At 28.6% G+C, this 17,439-nt stretch overlaps 4 protein-coding genes across 4 annotated transcripts in view; 3 read left to right on the top strand and 1 right to left on the bottom strand.

The window, feature by feature from the left end:
* LOC109603611 (GTP-binding protein REM 1) overlaps positions 1-8,607 on the top strand; it is an 87,157-nt gene extending 78,550 nt beyond the window's left edge. The window contains exons 4-5 of the mRNA XM_049962621.1: positions 3,927-4,113; positions 7,362-8,607. Of these exons, the coding sequence (XP_049818578.1) occupies positions 3,927-4,113; positions 7,362-7,627 (453 nt within the window). The 3' untranslated portion in view covers positions 7,628-8,607. The remainder of the gene's footprint in view (positions 1-3,926; positions 4,114-7,361) is intronic.
* A 672-nt stretch (positions 8,608-9,279) lies between these two features.
* Positions 9,280-11,987, top strand: LOC109603614 (anaphase-promoting complex subunit 2). Its single transcript, XM_020020105.2, has 8 exons — positions 9,280-9,898; positions 9,952-10,090; positions 10,141-10,303; positions 10,357-10,615; positions 10,670-10,827; positions 10,880-11,419; positions 11,474-11,712; positions 11,770-11,987. The coding sequence occupies exons 1-8, from the start codon at positions 9,327-9,329 to the stop codon at positions 11,968-11,970; spliced, it is 2,271 nt and encodes a 756-aa protein (XP_019875664.2). The 5' UTR covers positions 9,280-9,326; the 3' UTR covers positions 11,971-11,987.
* A 1,101-nt stretch (positions 11,988-13,088) lies between these two features.
* Positions 13,089-14,960, top strand: LOC109603612 (uncharacterized). The gene is made up of 2 exons (XM_020020101.2): positions 13,089-13,491; positions 13,725-14,960. The coding sequence occupies exons 1-2, from the start codon at positions 13,204-13,206 to the stop codon at positions 14,316-14,318; spliced, it is 882 nt and encodes a 293-aa protein (XP_019875660.1). The 5' UTR covers positions 13,089-13,203; the 3' UTR covers positions 14,319-14,960.
* A 65-nt stretch (positions 14,961-15,025) lies between these two features.
* Positions 15,026-17,384, bottom strand: LOC109594601 (uncharacterized). The gene is made up of 7 exons (XM_020009820.2): positions 17,270-17,384; positions 16,721-16,850; positions 16,550-16,663; positions 16,350-16,492; positions 16,150-16,299; positions 15,938-15,987; positions 15,026-15,694 (listed from the first exon to the last, which is right to left on the bottom strand). The coding sequence occupies exons 1-7, from the start codon at positions 17,324-17,326 to the stop codon at positions 15,406-15,408; spliced, it is 933 nt and encodes a 310-aa protein (XP_019865379.1). The 5' UTR covers positions 17,327-17,384; the 3' UTR covers positions 15,026-15,405.
* Positions 17,385-17,439: the final 55 nt, after the last annotated feature.

Genomic DNA, 17,439 nt, shown 5'->3' with positions numbered 1-17,439 from the left:
TATACATGTTGAAATAAGACAAGTAAAACATATTTTCTGTTCAGTCATTTGATTCCAGATAACCTAGGTTGTCAAAATGATGATCAAGATGAAATAAAAAGGAGATTCTTGTAGAAGATGATGCAAAGGAAAACATAAAAGTTCAAGACTAAATTTTTTACATAGTTAGAAAGAAATATATTTTCATTATATGTTATAACAAATGTTGCCTACCACAGCATAAAATGTTTTTAAATAAATACTTAAAAATATAAAAAAAATGATGGTTCTGCTTATGTTAAACATCTTATTTGGATGCTTCATTCTTTCTGACCCTCTTAGACTCTTTTAATTTTCAATATACTTCCATATATTGAAGAAATGATTCTATTAAAAAACATATTCATGAAATAAATGATCCAACACGAATCCAAAATTGTGCTGAAAAGGTTTTGTCCTGCCTGTCCCAATCTCCTGATAGAAATCCTATATAAAACATGAGGGATAACGTTTATAATAAAATTTGACATAAACATTTTACAAATTTAAATGAACTCGTCTTATATTCGGAAAATAGTCGAGTCTATACAAACAAAGATGATATTACACAAAGTTTTACAATGTTAAATAACACAGATTTAATAATTAAAATTAAATTTACTATATTTCTAGCTCAATTTAGAATATATTTAACATTTTATTGAATAAGATTAAAGTTGTTTTTATAATACTGAATAAAATAACAATATTTACTATTACTATTATTAACAATTCACATCAAATAAAAGAGTTATGGGTAAAATATTTAACATATTGAAAACTTACTATGACAATGACCACAATAGTATGTGACAACAAATTAACTAAATAAAATAATTTTATTCCAATTTTATTAATTTATAAATATTATTATAAATTATCAATTGGTTTAAAACAGAAATAGATTTGATAAAATTTAATTTTTGAAACATTTTTATATCTTTGTTAATTTTAAATAAAAAATAATTTAATGTAACATTTCATTCAAAGTAAAAATATTTAATATATTAAAAAATCGAAATTGTAAATAAATTATTCATTCATTTTTTATTTTAGATATCTATCTAAATCCACTATCCAACACCTCGTTAAATAGTTACGACCGAGCCATCTGCACAGCTTTGCACCCATTCTAAAACCAATTCATTTCAAGACAATGCGACGCTTAAATTGAATAAACTCGTTCGAGATGAGTAACGACTCGTACGTGATGGACATTAAACAATTTGTAAACGGCCAACGCACGTCCGCATAATATTCATTAGGTACGGGTTCTACATATACGAATTTTATCCAAAGTGGCTGAATGTTTGCTGACTAATTAGACGAGCTAATGTGGACGTTGCCTATTAATTTCGGTGTTTCCACGTTCAATTTAGGGGCTTGAATTCACTCGGTGGTGGTGCTGTCAAAACAAACAATTAGAAAGATGCTGCACAACTTTTACGGCTCTAATAATGTTAATGACACTGCTGGTTATAAAATATATTAACGTTATGTGATAACATATTCCATATTTTGAGTTTCAACTTGACTTTTTAACATATATGATTAAACCCGAACGTCTAACTAAACAAGGATTCTCCAACACAATGACATTCCCTGATTTTTTTTCCGAATTCGAGCGAATTCATCGATTCCCAGGAGTAACTTGTAATTGGCTTGTCTGGATCCTTGAGTGGGAATCAACAAGTAAAAGGACGAACTAACAATATCCCTACGTGAATGATGTTTTTCCGGATTGCAATTACGTAGAATGTAAAGTAAGAGACTTGATGTTTAGGGAAAGTAGCGTAAAATGCGTTTTATTGAAAGCGCCATATAAATTTAATTATTTTTTTATATGCTGATAAACTGACAGGCAAATTAAATTTAATATTCAATAAACTTTTATCTTCGTTTTATTCAATAATGTGGCACGATAATGAACGTAATTTCAAATAATCTAATTATCCCATAAAAGTACCGCACCTTGTTTAATAACAAAGAAAATTAAAAATGTTATTATAATTATAATAATAATTACTCTTGGTGAAAACAATAATGAAAGAATTTAATTCCATTATTTTTTAAAGCAAAAAATGAATTACTGTGTGTAATATACAGGACGTTCTTATCGAGTTCTCAAGAGTGTTCTTTATAATTTTTAATTATAGATTGTTGAATCTATTATATCACCTCTAATAACATTATAATATTATGCACATGTAGCGTAAACTTTATAATAATTTCATTTTAGATAATTTGCAAAAATGTATTCATTTATTAAATTTCTTTTATTAACTTTTTCAAAAAATGTTCATCTTAATCAAGACAATACAATATATATTTTTAATTTAATATTTAATAATTTAAAAAAAATATTATATAGAGTGTCTATTATAATAAGGGCACTTTACTATATCTTTTTTTTAACTGTTAAAAATTAAATTATCCCAAAGTGATATGATCTCCGTTATAAGTGAAAAACTGAAAATGATCTTTTTATAATTTTATCTGGTTTATTGTAAAAACTACATAAAGAGTTTATACATAAAATTTAATGGCGAAATCTAAAATATACCTTGTTTAATAACAAAGAGAATTAAAAATGTAATTTTATTATAATAATAAATTATGCTCATAATCATTATGAGTCCAAATAGTGATTATAAAATGAAATCTTATTATTTATTAATATTAATAATCTGTATTTTACATTAAAAGATGTTCTTATCAAGATAAATTAACAAAAATTGTCTTTTTCGATTTCTTCATAGTTGATATTTTTTAAAATTATTATTAATTAATTAGATTTTTGGAACTTTTACTTCGACTCTAATATTTATTATTTTATAATAATTAAATTATAAATATTGGCATTTTATAATTTCCAAAAAATGTCCATTTCAATCAAGATAATTAAATGTCTATTTTTAGTTTTTCTAACAGGTTACACACTGTTGCATACTTAATGTCTGGTAAAAGAAGGCAACTTTAATCTTTGTTATTGAGTTGAATTAAACTTCTCCATTATAATTTATTGTTCGTTATAAATTCCAAAACTAAGAACTATGGCCGCATATAAAAATATTTTATACGTTTCATTTGCACTTATTTGAAAGCCTTGAAGCTGACAAAAAATTATTTTTATTCATACTCGAATTAGACATAATGATGCACTATTTTTTTCAACCATAAAATATGGAAAAGCCAGATTCAAACTTGACTGTACAATAATTTTTAATTATCCAGGTTATTCAAATAATGTTACCATTTAAAAAATCCCTGATATCATGATAAACTGAAGTAAATGAAATTGTTGAGACTGTAGAGATCTAAATCTAAATCTAAATTGAACGGAGACAAAATATTTTAAGTCACTTGAATATAAAAAAGCTCTTCATAAGATGGGTTCATGATTTCTCACAATTGACAATAAAGGTATACATGTGTCAACTTAAAAAAAGAATGCTTGCAATGCTTTCTTATTCATAGTAGTTGCCAAATTTAAAGCATAGAGATTATTTTCTACTTTTAAATATGGTAAAATGACTTGGTCGAAGAAAATTTGGTTTTAAAGATGACACCCCTTGTATGTTAAATAAGACTGTTCACTTATCAACAGCCCTTCAGAATTGATATTACTTAAATTTCTGTCATCTAACTTTGTACTTACGTTTGAGAAAGTTAGTTCCCTGTCCGATAAGAACTTACTGACTGTCAAATAAACAAAGTTTGATACAATTTCCCATTTTGTTAAATTTCTGGAGATATAAACTTAAGTATAAAATTACAAGCCCATATTTTAATATTATTATCTTATATACCATAATTTTATTTGCTAATAATAATCTGAAATTCTTCATTAAAATAAATCAATTAAGTTTTACTATAAAATTTAGCTAATAATTAAATCATCTTTTTAGGAAATCGATAAAACTCATCCCCCGGACGCCTTCGTTGTCCTGTATTCAGTGGTGGACAAGGCCAGTTTCCTGAAAGCCGAAGCTGAACTGACCAGACTGCAGGACGCCGATCTCCTCCGGTCCAGACCAGCGATCCTGGTTGGCAATAAAATTGATCTTGCCCGAAGCCGAGCAGTTTCCACCCAAGGTAAATACACCCAATTTATCTCGCTTAAGAAGTCGCATGTTCCAGATTTTCCATCAAAGGCGTCATTAAATAATCACGTATTTCAAATTGTCTGCGTTACAGAACGCTTTAAGTGATTAAAGTTCGAATGAAAGAAATCAAAGATATCCGAATGGAGGTAGGAACGTTTGTTGAAGCAGTTTAAGATATCGGAACAGTCTTAAGCGTAATATTTACTTTGTGTGCAGCACTAAAACTCCAAAAATTCTAATAGACCAGCTCAGTAATAAAATTTTATACGTTAAACCAATAATAAATAATTTATCAATTGAAATTCAATTTGCTGACTTGAAAGAACCACAAATGAAAAGTGTCCTGGAATAAAGGTAAATGCGAATATAAGGAAATCGATTTTGCGACTGAGGGCGTAAAATTTCTAAGGGTACTTCACTCGCATGGCCTAGATGAATGCCGTTTTATTCGACAAGTGGTAACAAATTGCTTTTCATTTTTTTCTGCAGAGAATTGCTCAAGGAAGGATTAATGCGATTCTTCTAATGCAATCAAGTTCTAGTGTTCCTTTTAATTAGTAATTTTGGACGAAAGAAATCCGCTTGATAATGGTTCTTGGACAAAAATGAGTAATTAAATTTTAATTATTTAATAATTATGAAGCTGGAAATTGTAGCTCAATTAACTAAGAAGGGATAATAATCCTGTATTTGAATGAGAAAATATCTGCTTAAATATCTGAGATTGTTATTTTGCCACTGTAATCTAAAAGTTTATAAGAATGAACGTATTGTATTAATATAAATAAATTATGTCTTAATGTATCAACAAGCAAATAGGATAAACATATCGAATAAAGTAAAGAATGAAAAGTATAGGAGAAATAAATGCTTCTTATTTATTATTCAGTTCTTTTGATATTCAAGCATAAATTGATGTCAAACTCAACAAATAACAACATCAACATCATTGACTTTTTGTTATTTTAGTTTTTAGCATTTTTTAATTAACAGTTAATTCTTACGAAAAATTTAATAATTAAATTTATTTAGTAAGATGTACTAGACTTAATAAAATCAGTTTTTATTTTTGATCAAATTTATACATATGTACTTAAAATTTAATACATTATATGCCCTCCATGGACATTGATGAGTGATATATACATCTTCCATAAGGTTAATCAACTCTTTTTCGAGTATATTGATCCATGTGAGCGAAACTCCGGAAGAATATTAGAGCGGGGTTGATGATTCGAAAGTCAAAATTTATATTAAAGTACATTTAAATAAAAAATGGCCATGGACTTAAATTTATAATGACATCATATATACGAAGTAAATGTGGAAATAGTTTAATTATTTAATATTTGGTACCATAACCATTTTTTTCAATAAATTCTTAACATCACGTATCCATTGTATCAACAAGAGACACAGGAAGAGACACACTTTCACAGGAATATGCCCATTCTTCTTGTATAACTAGCTACGAATGCTTTTTGTTGATAATGTTTTTTATGTCAGAGAAAGCCATGGGAGAACATCCATCTGATCCAAAAACCATTTTTTATAAGTCTGAGTGTATTTTGGATCGTTATCTTTTTGAAACTTCCAAACTACATATTATTTTCTGAATATGATTTACCAAAATACATTTTGTCTATAAATACATTCATCTACTAAATGCCTCCATTCTGTAACTGGAGCGATACAAATTGTTGTAGCGTTTTCTAGCTGACCAGAAAGTTGCGAGGAGGACATTGTAGGGTTCCTGCTGACTCTCAATGGTAAATACCGGTCTTCATTTGCGGTATAATTCCTTGGTCTACCACTCCTTTCTCTCATCTAAAATTAATTTAGTCTAGGCATAATTGTCAGAATAAATTTCGGCAAATACTCCTACAAACACTAACGTAATTAGTTATAAACTAAATTTTCTTTTGTTGATTTCTTTAAAATCGTTTAAAGTTTTTTTTCTTTATCTTTTTGTGCCTAATTTCATAAAAGTAAATAAAACAATAGGTTTAATACTTTTAAACATAGGTTTATTATATAATATTAAACGACCTTGCATTTTAAATTCTTTATGTATACACATATTTACATTTTGGCATAATTTTAGTTCAAATAAACTGCATGTGATATTATTTGTAAACAAATCTAAATATTACATGTATTTTTAAACATCATATTTAAATTTAACTTGTTTGATTCAGAATATCTGAAAAAAAAATTAGAAGTTAGAGTCTAAATATAAACTGTTTACTTCCCACAAATTAAAGTGGTACCAGAAAGACCAATTGCATCGATAAAATGGCACTTGTTTCATTTAAACAAATAAAAATGAAGTATATTAAAATTGGTAAGTGTAATGTAATTAGTAATTACAATTAAATTTTCAATTTAAATTGTATTTTACAAATGTACAATTACTAGTGGGGCCTTAATAAAAAATCTTACTCCAATTCCAGCGTAGTGACTTTCCTCAGTAGACAGCTCCCACCGTCATTACGACTAAGTATTTGGCCATTAATTGTTAGATTCCATTAAAACTGTGGAACAAAAAGACTTTCTTTTATCCTCCGCCAAAATTATTTCCTACCGCTTGTGTCGTCCCTTAAAATTTCTTTGACGTTACGAGTATACATATATCTTTTATAAAATCGCTTACTTATCAATATGTGGATCCAGATTACAAAGGCAATATTAACAAATTCGCTTCTACTATTATTTTTCTTCCAGATTTTTTCACAAAATTTCAATACATTTTATAAAAATTAGCGAATTTACGATGCAATAAAACCAGCCTCCGCCTGAATATATCTAAAGTGAGGATCATTTTTATTGTGGACATTTACAAAAGCTCCTGAAATACGCAGTGGTCTTTATAACCATACGCGCCTTTTTAAGACTCTTTGTTTTATTTTATAACGGTCTCGTAAGAAATATAGGCCGTTTTATGCCTAAAAGACCGAAATTTGAATTCATAATTAGATCCAACTTCAAATCCACGTAAATTTCGTTGGTTTATGCCACCACTGGCGGATAGGATTTGTGGAATGTGTCCATAAAAGTTTTTATTCCCATTCCTGTCACTTACTGTGTCGTTATATTTGATGCATTTTCCTCTTCTCTTATTCGTATGTTAAATGGCCTCGGTTGTAAAGAGTTTTTTTATTGAAACTAATAAGAAACTCAATTTGTCACTTTATTTTCTTTAAACTGTTGCATAAAAACAATTGTCTTCTGTTACAGATGGAAAATGTTTGGCCTGCACCTTCCGAGCGAAGTTCATTGAAATCTCGGTGGGCATCAACCACAACGTCGACGAATTGCTAGTGGGAATTTTGACTCAGATCCGACTGAAAGTGTTAAATTTCGAGGATCGTGATCATCAGCAACAGTGGTACAAAAGTAGGGGTATGGTGAAGGCCAGCATGAAGGCCAGACAAATGTTCACGTGGCTCTTCGGGAAAGAGGATTCGAAGTTCAAGAACTGTGAAAATCTGCATATCCTATAGCGAAACTAGATTTTTTTTATATGTATAATTATACTATATTATGTATTTTATATTAGGTTCTAGATAATCGTAAAGAGATTCGTATAGGTTGGAGGCGAATGGATTTTTCTCTATTTTGTTGCCGCCTGTGACGTAACTTTCGACCTGTTCATTGTTGAAAAATATTCTTTTTACATTTAACAATTTGAAAGTATTTGTTTATAATGACTGATTTTTAATAAATAAAAAACAAAGAAAAAAAACATATATTTTTAGAAATTATTCGTTGTTTATGTGGATTCATCCTCAAAAAAGAAGGGCAATATCATGAAACATATCAAAACAGTACAACCCAAATAATTGAATTAATTACTATGCAACTTTTGTTTTTCAAACCACAACATTCCCATCCTTTTGTATACATGATCTTAAAACCATATCGTAAACTAATTTATATTTTGGTAAAGTTTGGTTTTAAGATCATCCAATCTTTGCCACCTTAAATGCTTCCACACAAATGACTTATGAATTATATGTTTTAAAGTAAAACTAACTATATTTATAGATTTGTTATATATTTAAATTAGAAATTAATTTTAAGGCCTATAAAATAGTGAATAGTGACTAAAACTTCATGTCAAAATTAAATCCTTCCATTCTACAAATATTTATATACGTGCTCTCTATAATCTATAGATATTATACCTACATACTGATAGTAACTCATGACCAAAAAAGAATAAACAATAACTTAATGTAAAGTAGAAAAATATTTTCTATTCGCTACATACTTGATATACATAAATAACCTTTTTACCGGATTTAGTTTTGCTTATTGGTTTATATAAATGTAAGTGTTTAATTATATTTTATTTCTGTAGAAATCATAGTTTAGGCAAAAGTCTTCGGCATCTTTTAAAGTCATTTTTCTACATCGACATCTCTTTTCTCCTGTACTTTTGACAATAATTGTTGTATGTTGTATAAATAAACGATATTTGTAAAAATGTTGATTTTTTATTTACATTCTTAAGAATATATTAATTTTATATTTTAATACAGTAAAAAAACATGTGTTTTTGGTCGAGCAATTCTGAAAAATTAATCAATTAATTGCAATAACAACAGTAAATGGTGTGAAAAAATATTTTCAGTTGGTAAAAGATTAATTTTTTAAATTTCATTAATTTAAAAAAAAAATAATAATTTTCTTATTTTCTTATTGGAATTAATTGTTAATTTTTTAAACTTAATTTTATAAATTAAAAATTTTTAATTTTTTAGCTTATTATTTAAATCACTAAATTTATTAATATTATTTTTTATTTTTTTAAGTTAGTTTTTTTATAATTTGACAGTTTAATTTTTAAAGTATTTTTTTAAATTTATGTATTTAAAATAACTTTTTTTAAATATAATTGTCACTTAATTTGCTGTTGCGCCATCTAGTATATGGAGGTAGAATATAATGAATTAACGCTCAAAGGAAGTATCTATATCGAAACAATAAATCACAATAAGAATTCAAACCTAATATCACTTGAGCAGCCCTATATTAACGAAATGATTAAAATTTATAATAAACCAAAAAGTATTTTATAATGTAAGAACCTATAATATTAAAGAAATCTGTAATATTAGTATATACAATAACAAAAAACATAACCTGAAAATCCGATTGAAAATATCCGATTGATTTTTAAAAAAGTAAAACGAAAATATGGATTACGCCGCGGCATGGGCTTTAGCAGAAAAGGTTTTTCCAGTTTTAAATAAAGAAATAGAGACCCATGAAATAGAAGGAAAAGGCACGAAAAGAGAATTAAATCAATTAATAGAAATTGCAAATAAAATGGGTTTAGGCAAGAAAATCCACGATCATATATTTAATAAAATTCGAGAACGGTTTAGATCGGACGTAGCTCCACAATTTTGGTTTATACTAACTAGGAGGACTGATGAGATATTCAGGCAGGTTTACACTGCCATCAATGAATTGTACGATTCATACAAACGCTTAGAAAGAGTTATGAAAAAGTTGGACTTATTTAAAGTGGGCACAAATGTCTCTGGTAAGATATGGAATGAGGAAAACTCGCGAGACATGTTGCAGCTACTTTGCAAAGGAACCTTACTTTTGCATTTAAATCTAAAATATCATTCGAGATTGTTGATATTTTATGAACATGCTTTAAAATTGGAAGACATTGATGAAATAGGAACAGATTGTATAAATTGCACTGGTACTTACACAGAATGTAAATGCAGGGATATATTTCAAGAAACAAACAGGTTAGCATTTAATTTATTTTTTAAATTATCATTAATTGTGTTGAAAATTTTAGAAAACTAGGTGAATTGGGCCTTTTAGAACCTTTATGTGGGCAAATAATTACAAATTTAATTTATGAATACATATATACAGATATTCAAAAAACCTGCAAAGATAATTATGATGCATCTTTTATAGAGTCACTAGAGAGAGTACGTTTTTCCTTAGTTAGTCTAAAAAAAGTAAAATAACTTGTTTTTAGTGGCTTCAAAATGTGGTAATTTCATGGTTGCAATCTATATACCGATATGAAACAAGTACTCCCTTAGAGAAGTCCCTAGAAGTGTTCAAGGTTAAATTAACAAATTATCTTTACAATACATATACCAAAATTAGAATTGATCAGTTATTTGATATAATTATTGGTAAGTTAAATTAAATGTAACTAATATATTTAATAAAATATCTTCCCAATAAGAATATCCTGAGTCTCTACCTGCTTTGGAAGACCTAAAAATATGCCTGCCCAGAACAGATTTAAAACCTTATTTGATAAAAAGATTGCAAAAAGCAATGGAGACGAGATTGCTACATCCTGGGGTTAGTACACCTGATGTCCTCACCGCTTATGTATCAGCAATTCGTTCCCTTAAAGTCCTGGACCCCACTGGACTACTTTTACAAACAGTAACACAACCAGTACACCAGTATTTACGTAGTAGAGAAGATACAGTGCGGTAAAAATCATAACTTTGTTTTAAAATGGCTTAAATTCAATTAGTAAATTATAGGTGTGTTGTGACAAGTTTAACTGAAGAAGGTCCAAATGATCTAGCGGAAGAACTTGTAAGAGGTGAAGCCGTTGTCGTGGATGAAAATGCTCCGGTGAGTGATGAAGGCGGCGAAAACTGGGAGACATGGATGCCTGATCCAATTGATGCAGTCCCATGTACGTTAACTCTGATAATTCTCCTTAATTTCAATTAATCAATTATTTACAGCAAAATCATCAAACGTGCGCCGCACTTCCGACATAATTTCGATGCTGGTGAACGTTTACGGAAGCACCGAATTGTTCGTGAACGAATATAGAACACTCCTGGCCGACAGGCTGTTGTCACAGCATTCGTGCGATACGGAGAAAGAAATTCGTTACTTGGAGCTACTGAAACTGCGCTTCGGCGATTCACAGCTTCACTATTGCGAAGTGATGCTCAAGGACATAGCTGATTCGAAACGTATCAACCAAAACATCAAACAAGATCCAGATTATAGTGAAGGTCAGACACCGTTGTCGGCTATGATTGTATCGTCGCAGTTTTGGCCACCATTTAAAGAAGAAAAGTTGAAAGTACACAAAACTTTGGAAGAACAAATGGAAGCTTACACTAGTGCTTTTGAGAAGCTGAAAGGTAGTAGGACGCTCTGTTGGAAACACCACCTAGGAATGGTTGACTTGGAGGTTGAACTTCCTGACAGGACTTTAACGCTTTCCGTGTCACCAGCACATGCCACCATTATAATGCATTTTCAAGATAAAAGTATGTCTTACTGATTCATTCATATCGCCTGATAAATTAATATTCGTTTTCTAGATATTTGGGAGTTGGAGGAACTGAGTAAAGTTATGCAATGCCCCGCTACTTTACTAAGGAAGAAAATGAGCTTCTGGCAGTCCCATGGAGTGATAGTGGAGACACAGACTGATACATTCCAGATACAAGACGGCGCTGGAACAAGCAGTCAAAATATTCAGGAGGATATCTTTGTTGAAGACTTTGAATCAGAGTCCGCCATGGCAAGTGCTCAAGATCAACGGGAAGAGGAATTGCAAGTAAGGTTAATTAAATGCTATCTTACGCACATAATCGATTTGTTACTGTTTTTTTAGACGTTTTGGTCTTATATTGTGGGTATGCTAATGAATCTCGAGACCCTACCTATCGAAAGGATTCATCAGATGTTAAAAATGTTCGCGTTCCAAGGGCCAACCTTGGAGTGCAGTATGCAGGAGTTAAAAGTGTTTTTAGATAGGAAAGTTAGAGAACATCAGTTAATTTGCTCTGGAGGATTTTATTCATTACCAAAATAAAGAATTTTGTCATAAAACTGTCTTTTTTTTACCTGATTTTAAACGTGAAGCAAAAGTCGGAAGAATTTAGTGTTTTCTCCAGTTTTTGTTATTACCATATTAAAACTCAATTCGCATGTGAGTGTAAGTAATGACTAGTTTTAAAAAACTATTATAATTATTTCCACTAAGAAAGAACGTAGCGGTAATTCTGTAACAGCACGAACAATAAGCATGTGAAGATTATTACATTAAATGCATTTTAAGCAAATTATTCTTCGCATGCACTTCTTTTGCTTTATCGCATACTTACTTTTTACAATTTACTTTCTCTGCAAGACTGATTAACAACAAACACGCATATTCAGTACATTTTTATAAATTATGGCATTCATGTATAATTTGGTGAAATTTTTCTATAAATCATTCACAACTTTCAAACACGAACCTATATAAAAATAAATTAAGTCAAGCACATTTAAATTTTCTTGACAATATTATAAAAGTTTAAAAATTAAAATATCATATTTAATACTAAAATTTTTTTAATACAATTTGATTAAATTCAGTATTAATGAGAATATTAAAAATTCTAATAATTAAAATGCTTAAATATTTAACATATTGCATATTTTCTAACAATACAAAAACGAATTACCTAAAGACACTTGATTTCTCCAATTACACTTTCTTATTGTTTTTGTTTAATTGCAAATGCGTGTAATGAAAATATTAAAATTATTTAGAAATAATTCATTAATATTTAATCAGTTTATTAAATCGTACAATTTTATACAATAAATAAATTTAAATTAATTAAATTAGTGACTTATCAAATTTATTCGTTTTTCATTGGTTGATTTTGGATTAACAAATAAATAAATATTAATAAACATTTGAAAAATATTTATATGTTTTTTGTACGTGATTGTGTATATTAAATTTTATTAGACCACAACATTGCGATTGAAATTATATGATATTTTTTTCTTCAAATGTTATTTATTAGTTTTCACTCCAGAAATAACCTAATTAATATTAAAATGTTGCACTCAATGACTTTTGATAAACAAATCTGCATGCTTGAATCGGACTTTTGTAATTACTGGCTTTTACTATCACGAATGATCGCTGCATTAAAAGTGACAGGCAACCAGAGCAGAAATCCATCCACACGATACCCCCTAAAAACTCTCCTTTTTATAAAAGGACGAGCTCACACCTCGAGAAAATCTAAAGCAATCCGGCTGCAGAATGAACCGCACCGTATTGTTAGTGCAATCGTTGTTGTTTCTTTGGTTTATTGGTGTTGTGTACAGTGAACATCAGAAGAGACATGTGCATCACAAGATAATATTGGAGGATGAGCGTCCGAAGAGGCATCATCATCACCATCATCATAACGAACACAGGCAACATAAGAAGAAAAAACAACATAATAAAGGGCACGATACTCACCATTATAATCATCATGTTTTCCATAAGCACAGCTTTGAAGACTCAAGTAAAGATAACAGCTATGAAGTGTTTTCAAAACCTAAGGTACATTAATTGATTTATGATTTCTGGTTATAAAACTTATTATTTTATTCATATTTATCAATTAAATTATTTGAATTTTCCAAAATTAAACCATCTGAATATAGATCTTTCAGTATTGTCACCAAACTTGAATGATGTAAACGTAGAATCAATTTATTTAAATTAAATTACATTTATTAATACATAAAATAATAAAGCAAATGTAACTAACTTATTAATAAAATGTATTTTAGCGGCACCATAAATATTCGAAACCCGCTTATGAGTCCTCAGAAAGATCGGTGGAAATCAGCGAACCATACAGGAAACACCACAATCACAGACATGAGTGGAAGCCTCTTTTGTCTTATGACGATTCATCTTTATCAGTAACTCACCGTTATGAAAGTGGAAGTCCCAAACAAGACTACACCAATAAATACTTCTCACAATCTGCTTTTAATATAGATATAACAACAGCGAGAACTCCAAGTCATCAGTCTAAGTTTGACACATCATTTTATCCGCCGATTGATTATTTTAATCAAAAGTCGACCGCAGTGCCAAAATTCGAAAACATATTCGAAGAGAGCAAGACTGTTATAGACAAAAAGAAACCACCGACAAAGATAAATTCGACTTTCTTCACTGAAAATTTACGCAGTTACGAAGTCACTGAAGCAAATACAGAAATAATCAAGCCTTTTGTAATCAACACAACAGAATCCAATTTATTCAACACTAAGTTCAAGCCGTTTACGGTGAATGTAGAGGAGACAAAGCCGGTTGAAAGTAATATTTCATTCAAGAGAGGAAGAATCGTTAGAGGAAAGCGTAAACACAATTGAATTTCGTCAAATATATTTTGTATAAGAAAATAATAAAAAGATACCTATCTATTATTTATTTTACAGTAAGAACATAGATAACGTTGTATTTAATGGTTATAATTATTGTTTTTAATTATTAGTTTTTAATTAGACTGATTTTGTTGATCTATTATCTAACACTATGTTATGCTTAATAAACCGTACCAGTGAATGTATGCTTCTATGCTGCTCTGTTTGTTCAATTGCAATATGACCTGCTTTGTATGTTTAAAATATGTTATAAAAATACACAATTATTAAAACAAAATGAAAAATAAAGACACATACATGTAGACCTCTTGTTAATTTTTTTTTTGAATATTTTCTTAAGTACTATATCCAAGGTATTTTCAAAGTGGTTAAAATTTGTATGCAGGTAGATCAAACAATAATAAGGAAAACCTTTATTTAATTTTTTTGTCTTGAAGGAAACACCGCCCTCCTCTTTAAATTTCTGAGACTGTTTTTTTCGTAAAAGTTGGTCCAATCTTACTCGAGAGTACTTCTTTTTTTAATTGTTCAAAGAAAATTAAAAAAAAATGTTTTAAAAATAGAGAAATACGGGAATCCTTCAAAATTTACACTACTCTATCGTTAAGGAAAAGGTTTACTACATTGATACAATGAATTTTAACATAAAATAACCAAATTTGATCGTATTTAAATCAAATGAAATTAATCAAAAGTCATGTTTTAAAAAATATATTTGAAGGGCTGTATTTTATTCAGGAGAAACTTTGGTAAAATATTTTATGTATTTCTCTTCTTTGTTGGACGTTTTCCACCTGTTTCTTGTAATTGTGATTTGAATTTTATATACTTTAAATAACGTAGACTTTACAATTTTTTTATATTTACATACACAAAAAGATACAGATATGTACATATACATAAGTTAAAAATTTAAATTTTATTGCAACTCAACAATTAACAAGTTTTGAAATATTTGTTAATAATTTATTAGTACAAAATAAATAAAACCATACAAAAATATATAAATGTCACACTAGCCCCATTTTATCATGTTCTTCAATATTAATTGTCAAGCATCAAATAAAAATTAAATTTAATCAAATATCGAATCACTTGGGGCATATCTACCATTCGTCTTCAAAATAGGCCTTGAATTAGGTGGTGGACTAGCTGGAGGTGTATAATCTGGTGTTGGTATATAAGGATAATCGTCATCGTACATTTGATTATCGTATATTCTATTGGGTAAGTCGGTTTCTGGATTTAAATAGTAATTTCTCAGAGAAGATGGTCCTCCATCTTCCTGTGATGGATGTGGTACGCCTTCTAAATCAATGAAATTTGGATTATCTCTGCCTACGTCCATCCAACCATCAGGTGGGCTAAATAAATTAAATCTATTATTAAAAATATGTAAACATAATAAATCAAATATTAAAAATATGTAAACATAATGAAAATAAATTTGAAAAAAGCGTTTTTCTCTATAATATAGTAATGTTATCAAAATTTACTGAGAAAATTTAAAAATGTGTTTTTACTAAAATGAAAAATAAAATTTCTTATTTCAAATAATTATAGTTAAAATGAAAGCATCTGCTTATTTTATTTGACGTTTACATTACCTCTTGGAATCATATACCGAAATAAGAGACCCTGGAGGAGTTTTATTAGCCTGAAAAATAAATTAGATACAAATTTAGTAAATTTGAATAAGCAGTTAATAGTCGACAATATTAATTTCTTTAGATGTGATTATATAAATATCTTTCGCCACCGAACATAATAAATATAATAAAAATTAAATTTCAATGTATACTCAAAGTAAAATACTTACATTTCTTTTTATCACCACAGCAAATCTAATAAGCAGTGCTCCCACAACTATATTAATAACCCATACCGCATATCCTCTTATAACCATGTTGGCAGTAAATAAATATGCTGACAATATATTACTTGAGGTGGCGATTTGATCAAAATTGGGCTAAAATTATAAAACTTAGTAATCCATATTACCTAGATATCTTTACCAACCAAATCTTTTAAGTAAGTCCTATCGACTAAGATTAGTGAATATAATATAATATCTACAATAGATGTTGCTATCATTAAAGCTCCTGTAGAACCGTGCATATATGTCATGCCTTTTCCCCATTTATCGTTTGACGTAATTAAAGCTGTAAAATTTTATGTATTATGTTTGTGTGATTTGCTATTTCAATGGTAACCCTTACTCTGAATTATATACGATGATAAACCAACTATTACAAAACTGGAGCAAAGGTATATTATTAAAAAAATCAAGAATTCTATGCTGTTGATATTTCTATATGATCTATCATTTTCATCTGAAAACGAATGAAACTTTAATATTTTGTCACTCTCCTAAAGTCGACGAAAATTACCGGTGAGAAATAATAACCATGACCACTTTAAATCTCCTTTCATTACAAAACCTCTATTATCCACACTAAATACCTCAAATCGGTATAAAATACATACTAATGCAAAACATGTCCAAATCAGCTCTTGTACCTATAATTCATAGGTGAAAATTTAATAAAAATATTAATATTACATATTATTATTTTTTGTATACATTAATAGGTATAATAACTATTTTTATGGCACTTTTTATCTAAAAATTACATGATAGCTAGCTAGAGTAATCTCGCTATTTCCATTGTAATGGAATTTGAAATGATAAGACAATCAGATAGTCTTGCATAAATAAATTTCAACACAATATAAAAAATATTTAATATAAAAATAAAACATTGTTGCGTAAACGTAGTTAACACTCTAAAACGTTATAAATTCTATGTCCTTTAACGAAGAAATAGAATCAATCTAAAAGAATTTCATTGCTGACAGTATACAAAATAATTGTGTAAATACACAAATAAATTATGATAAAAGTAGCAATTTATGGATTTAAAATTAATAAATCTTACAAGACAGTAAATGTTGATTCCTATAGACACTGGCTTCACTATAAGTCTTTTATCCATAATTTGAGAAGTAAACTACTTTCATGTTTTCACATTAACAAACCTCCAGTAAATAATTATATTTCACAGATAGTGATTAAGGTTGGTAGATTAATGATAACACAGATAATTTT

The sequence above is a fragment of the Aethina tumida genome, chromosome 2 (genome assembly GCF_024364675.1).
Source record: "Aethina tumida isolate Nest 87 chromosome 2, icAetTumi1.1, whole genome shotgun sequence".
Lineage (NCBI taxonomy): Eukaryota > Metazoa > Arthropoda > Insecta > Coleoptera > Nitidulidae > Aethina > Aethina tumida.
This window is presented reverse-complemented; position numbering and strand designations above follow the sequence as displayed.

Bases quoted from the DNA above. Each gene is read 5' to 3' on its own strand.
- LOC109603614 (XM_020020105.2), top strand. From the start codon at position 9,327: ATGGATTACGCCGCGGCATGGGCTTTAGCAGAAAAGGTTTTTCCAGTT. The intron at 10,304-10,356 runs GTAAGTTAAATT...CTTCCCAATAAG, and splicing joins GTTATTTGATATAATTATTG to AATATCCTGAGTCTCTACCT. The intron at 10,828-10,879 runs GTACGTTAACTC...AATTATTTACAG, and splicing joins TCCAATTGATGCAGTCCCAT to CAAAATCATCAAACGTGCGC.
- LOC109603612 (XM_020020101.2), top strand. From the start codon at position 13,204: ATGAACCGCACCGTATTGTTAGTGCAATCGTTGTTGTTTCTTTGGTTT. The intron at 13,492-13,724 runs GTACATTAATTG...AATGTATTTTAG, and splicing joins AAGTGTTTTCAAAACCTAAG to CGGCACCATAAATATTCGAA.
- LOC109594601 (XM_020009820.2), bottom strand. From the start codon at position 17,326: ATGGATAAAAGACTTATAGTGAAGCCAGTGTCTATAGGAATCAACATT. The intron at 16,664-16,720 runs GTAATTTTCGTC...ATTCGTTTTCAG, and splicing joins ATGGTTATTATTTCTCACCG to ATGAAAATGATAGATCATAT. The intron at 16,300-16,349 runs GTTGGTAAAGAT...TTATAATTTTAG, and splicing joins GGACTTACTTAAAAGATTTG to CCCAATTTTGATCAAATCGC.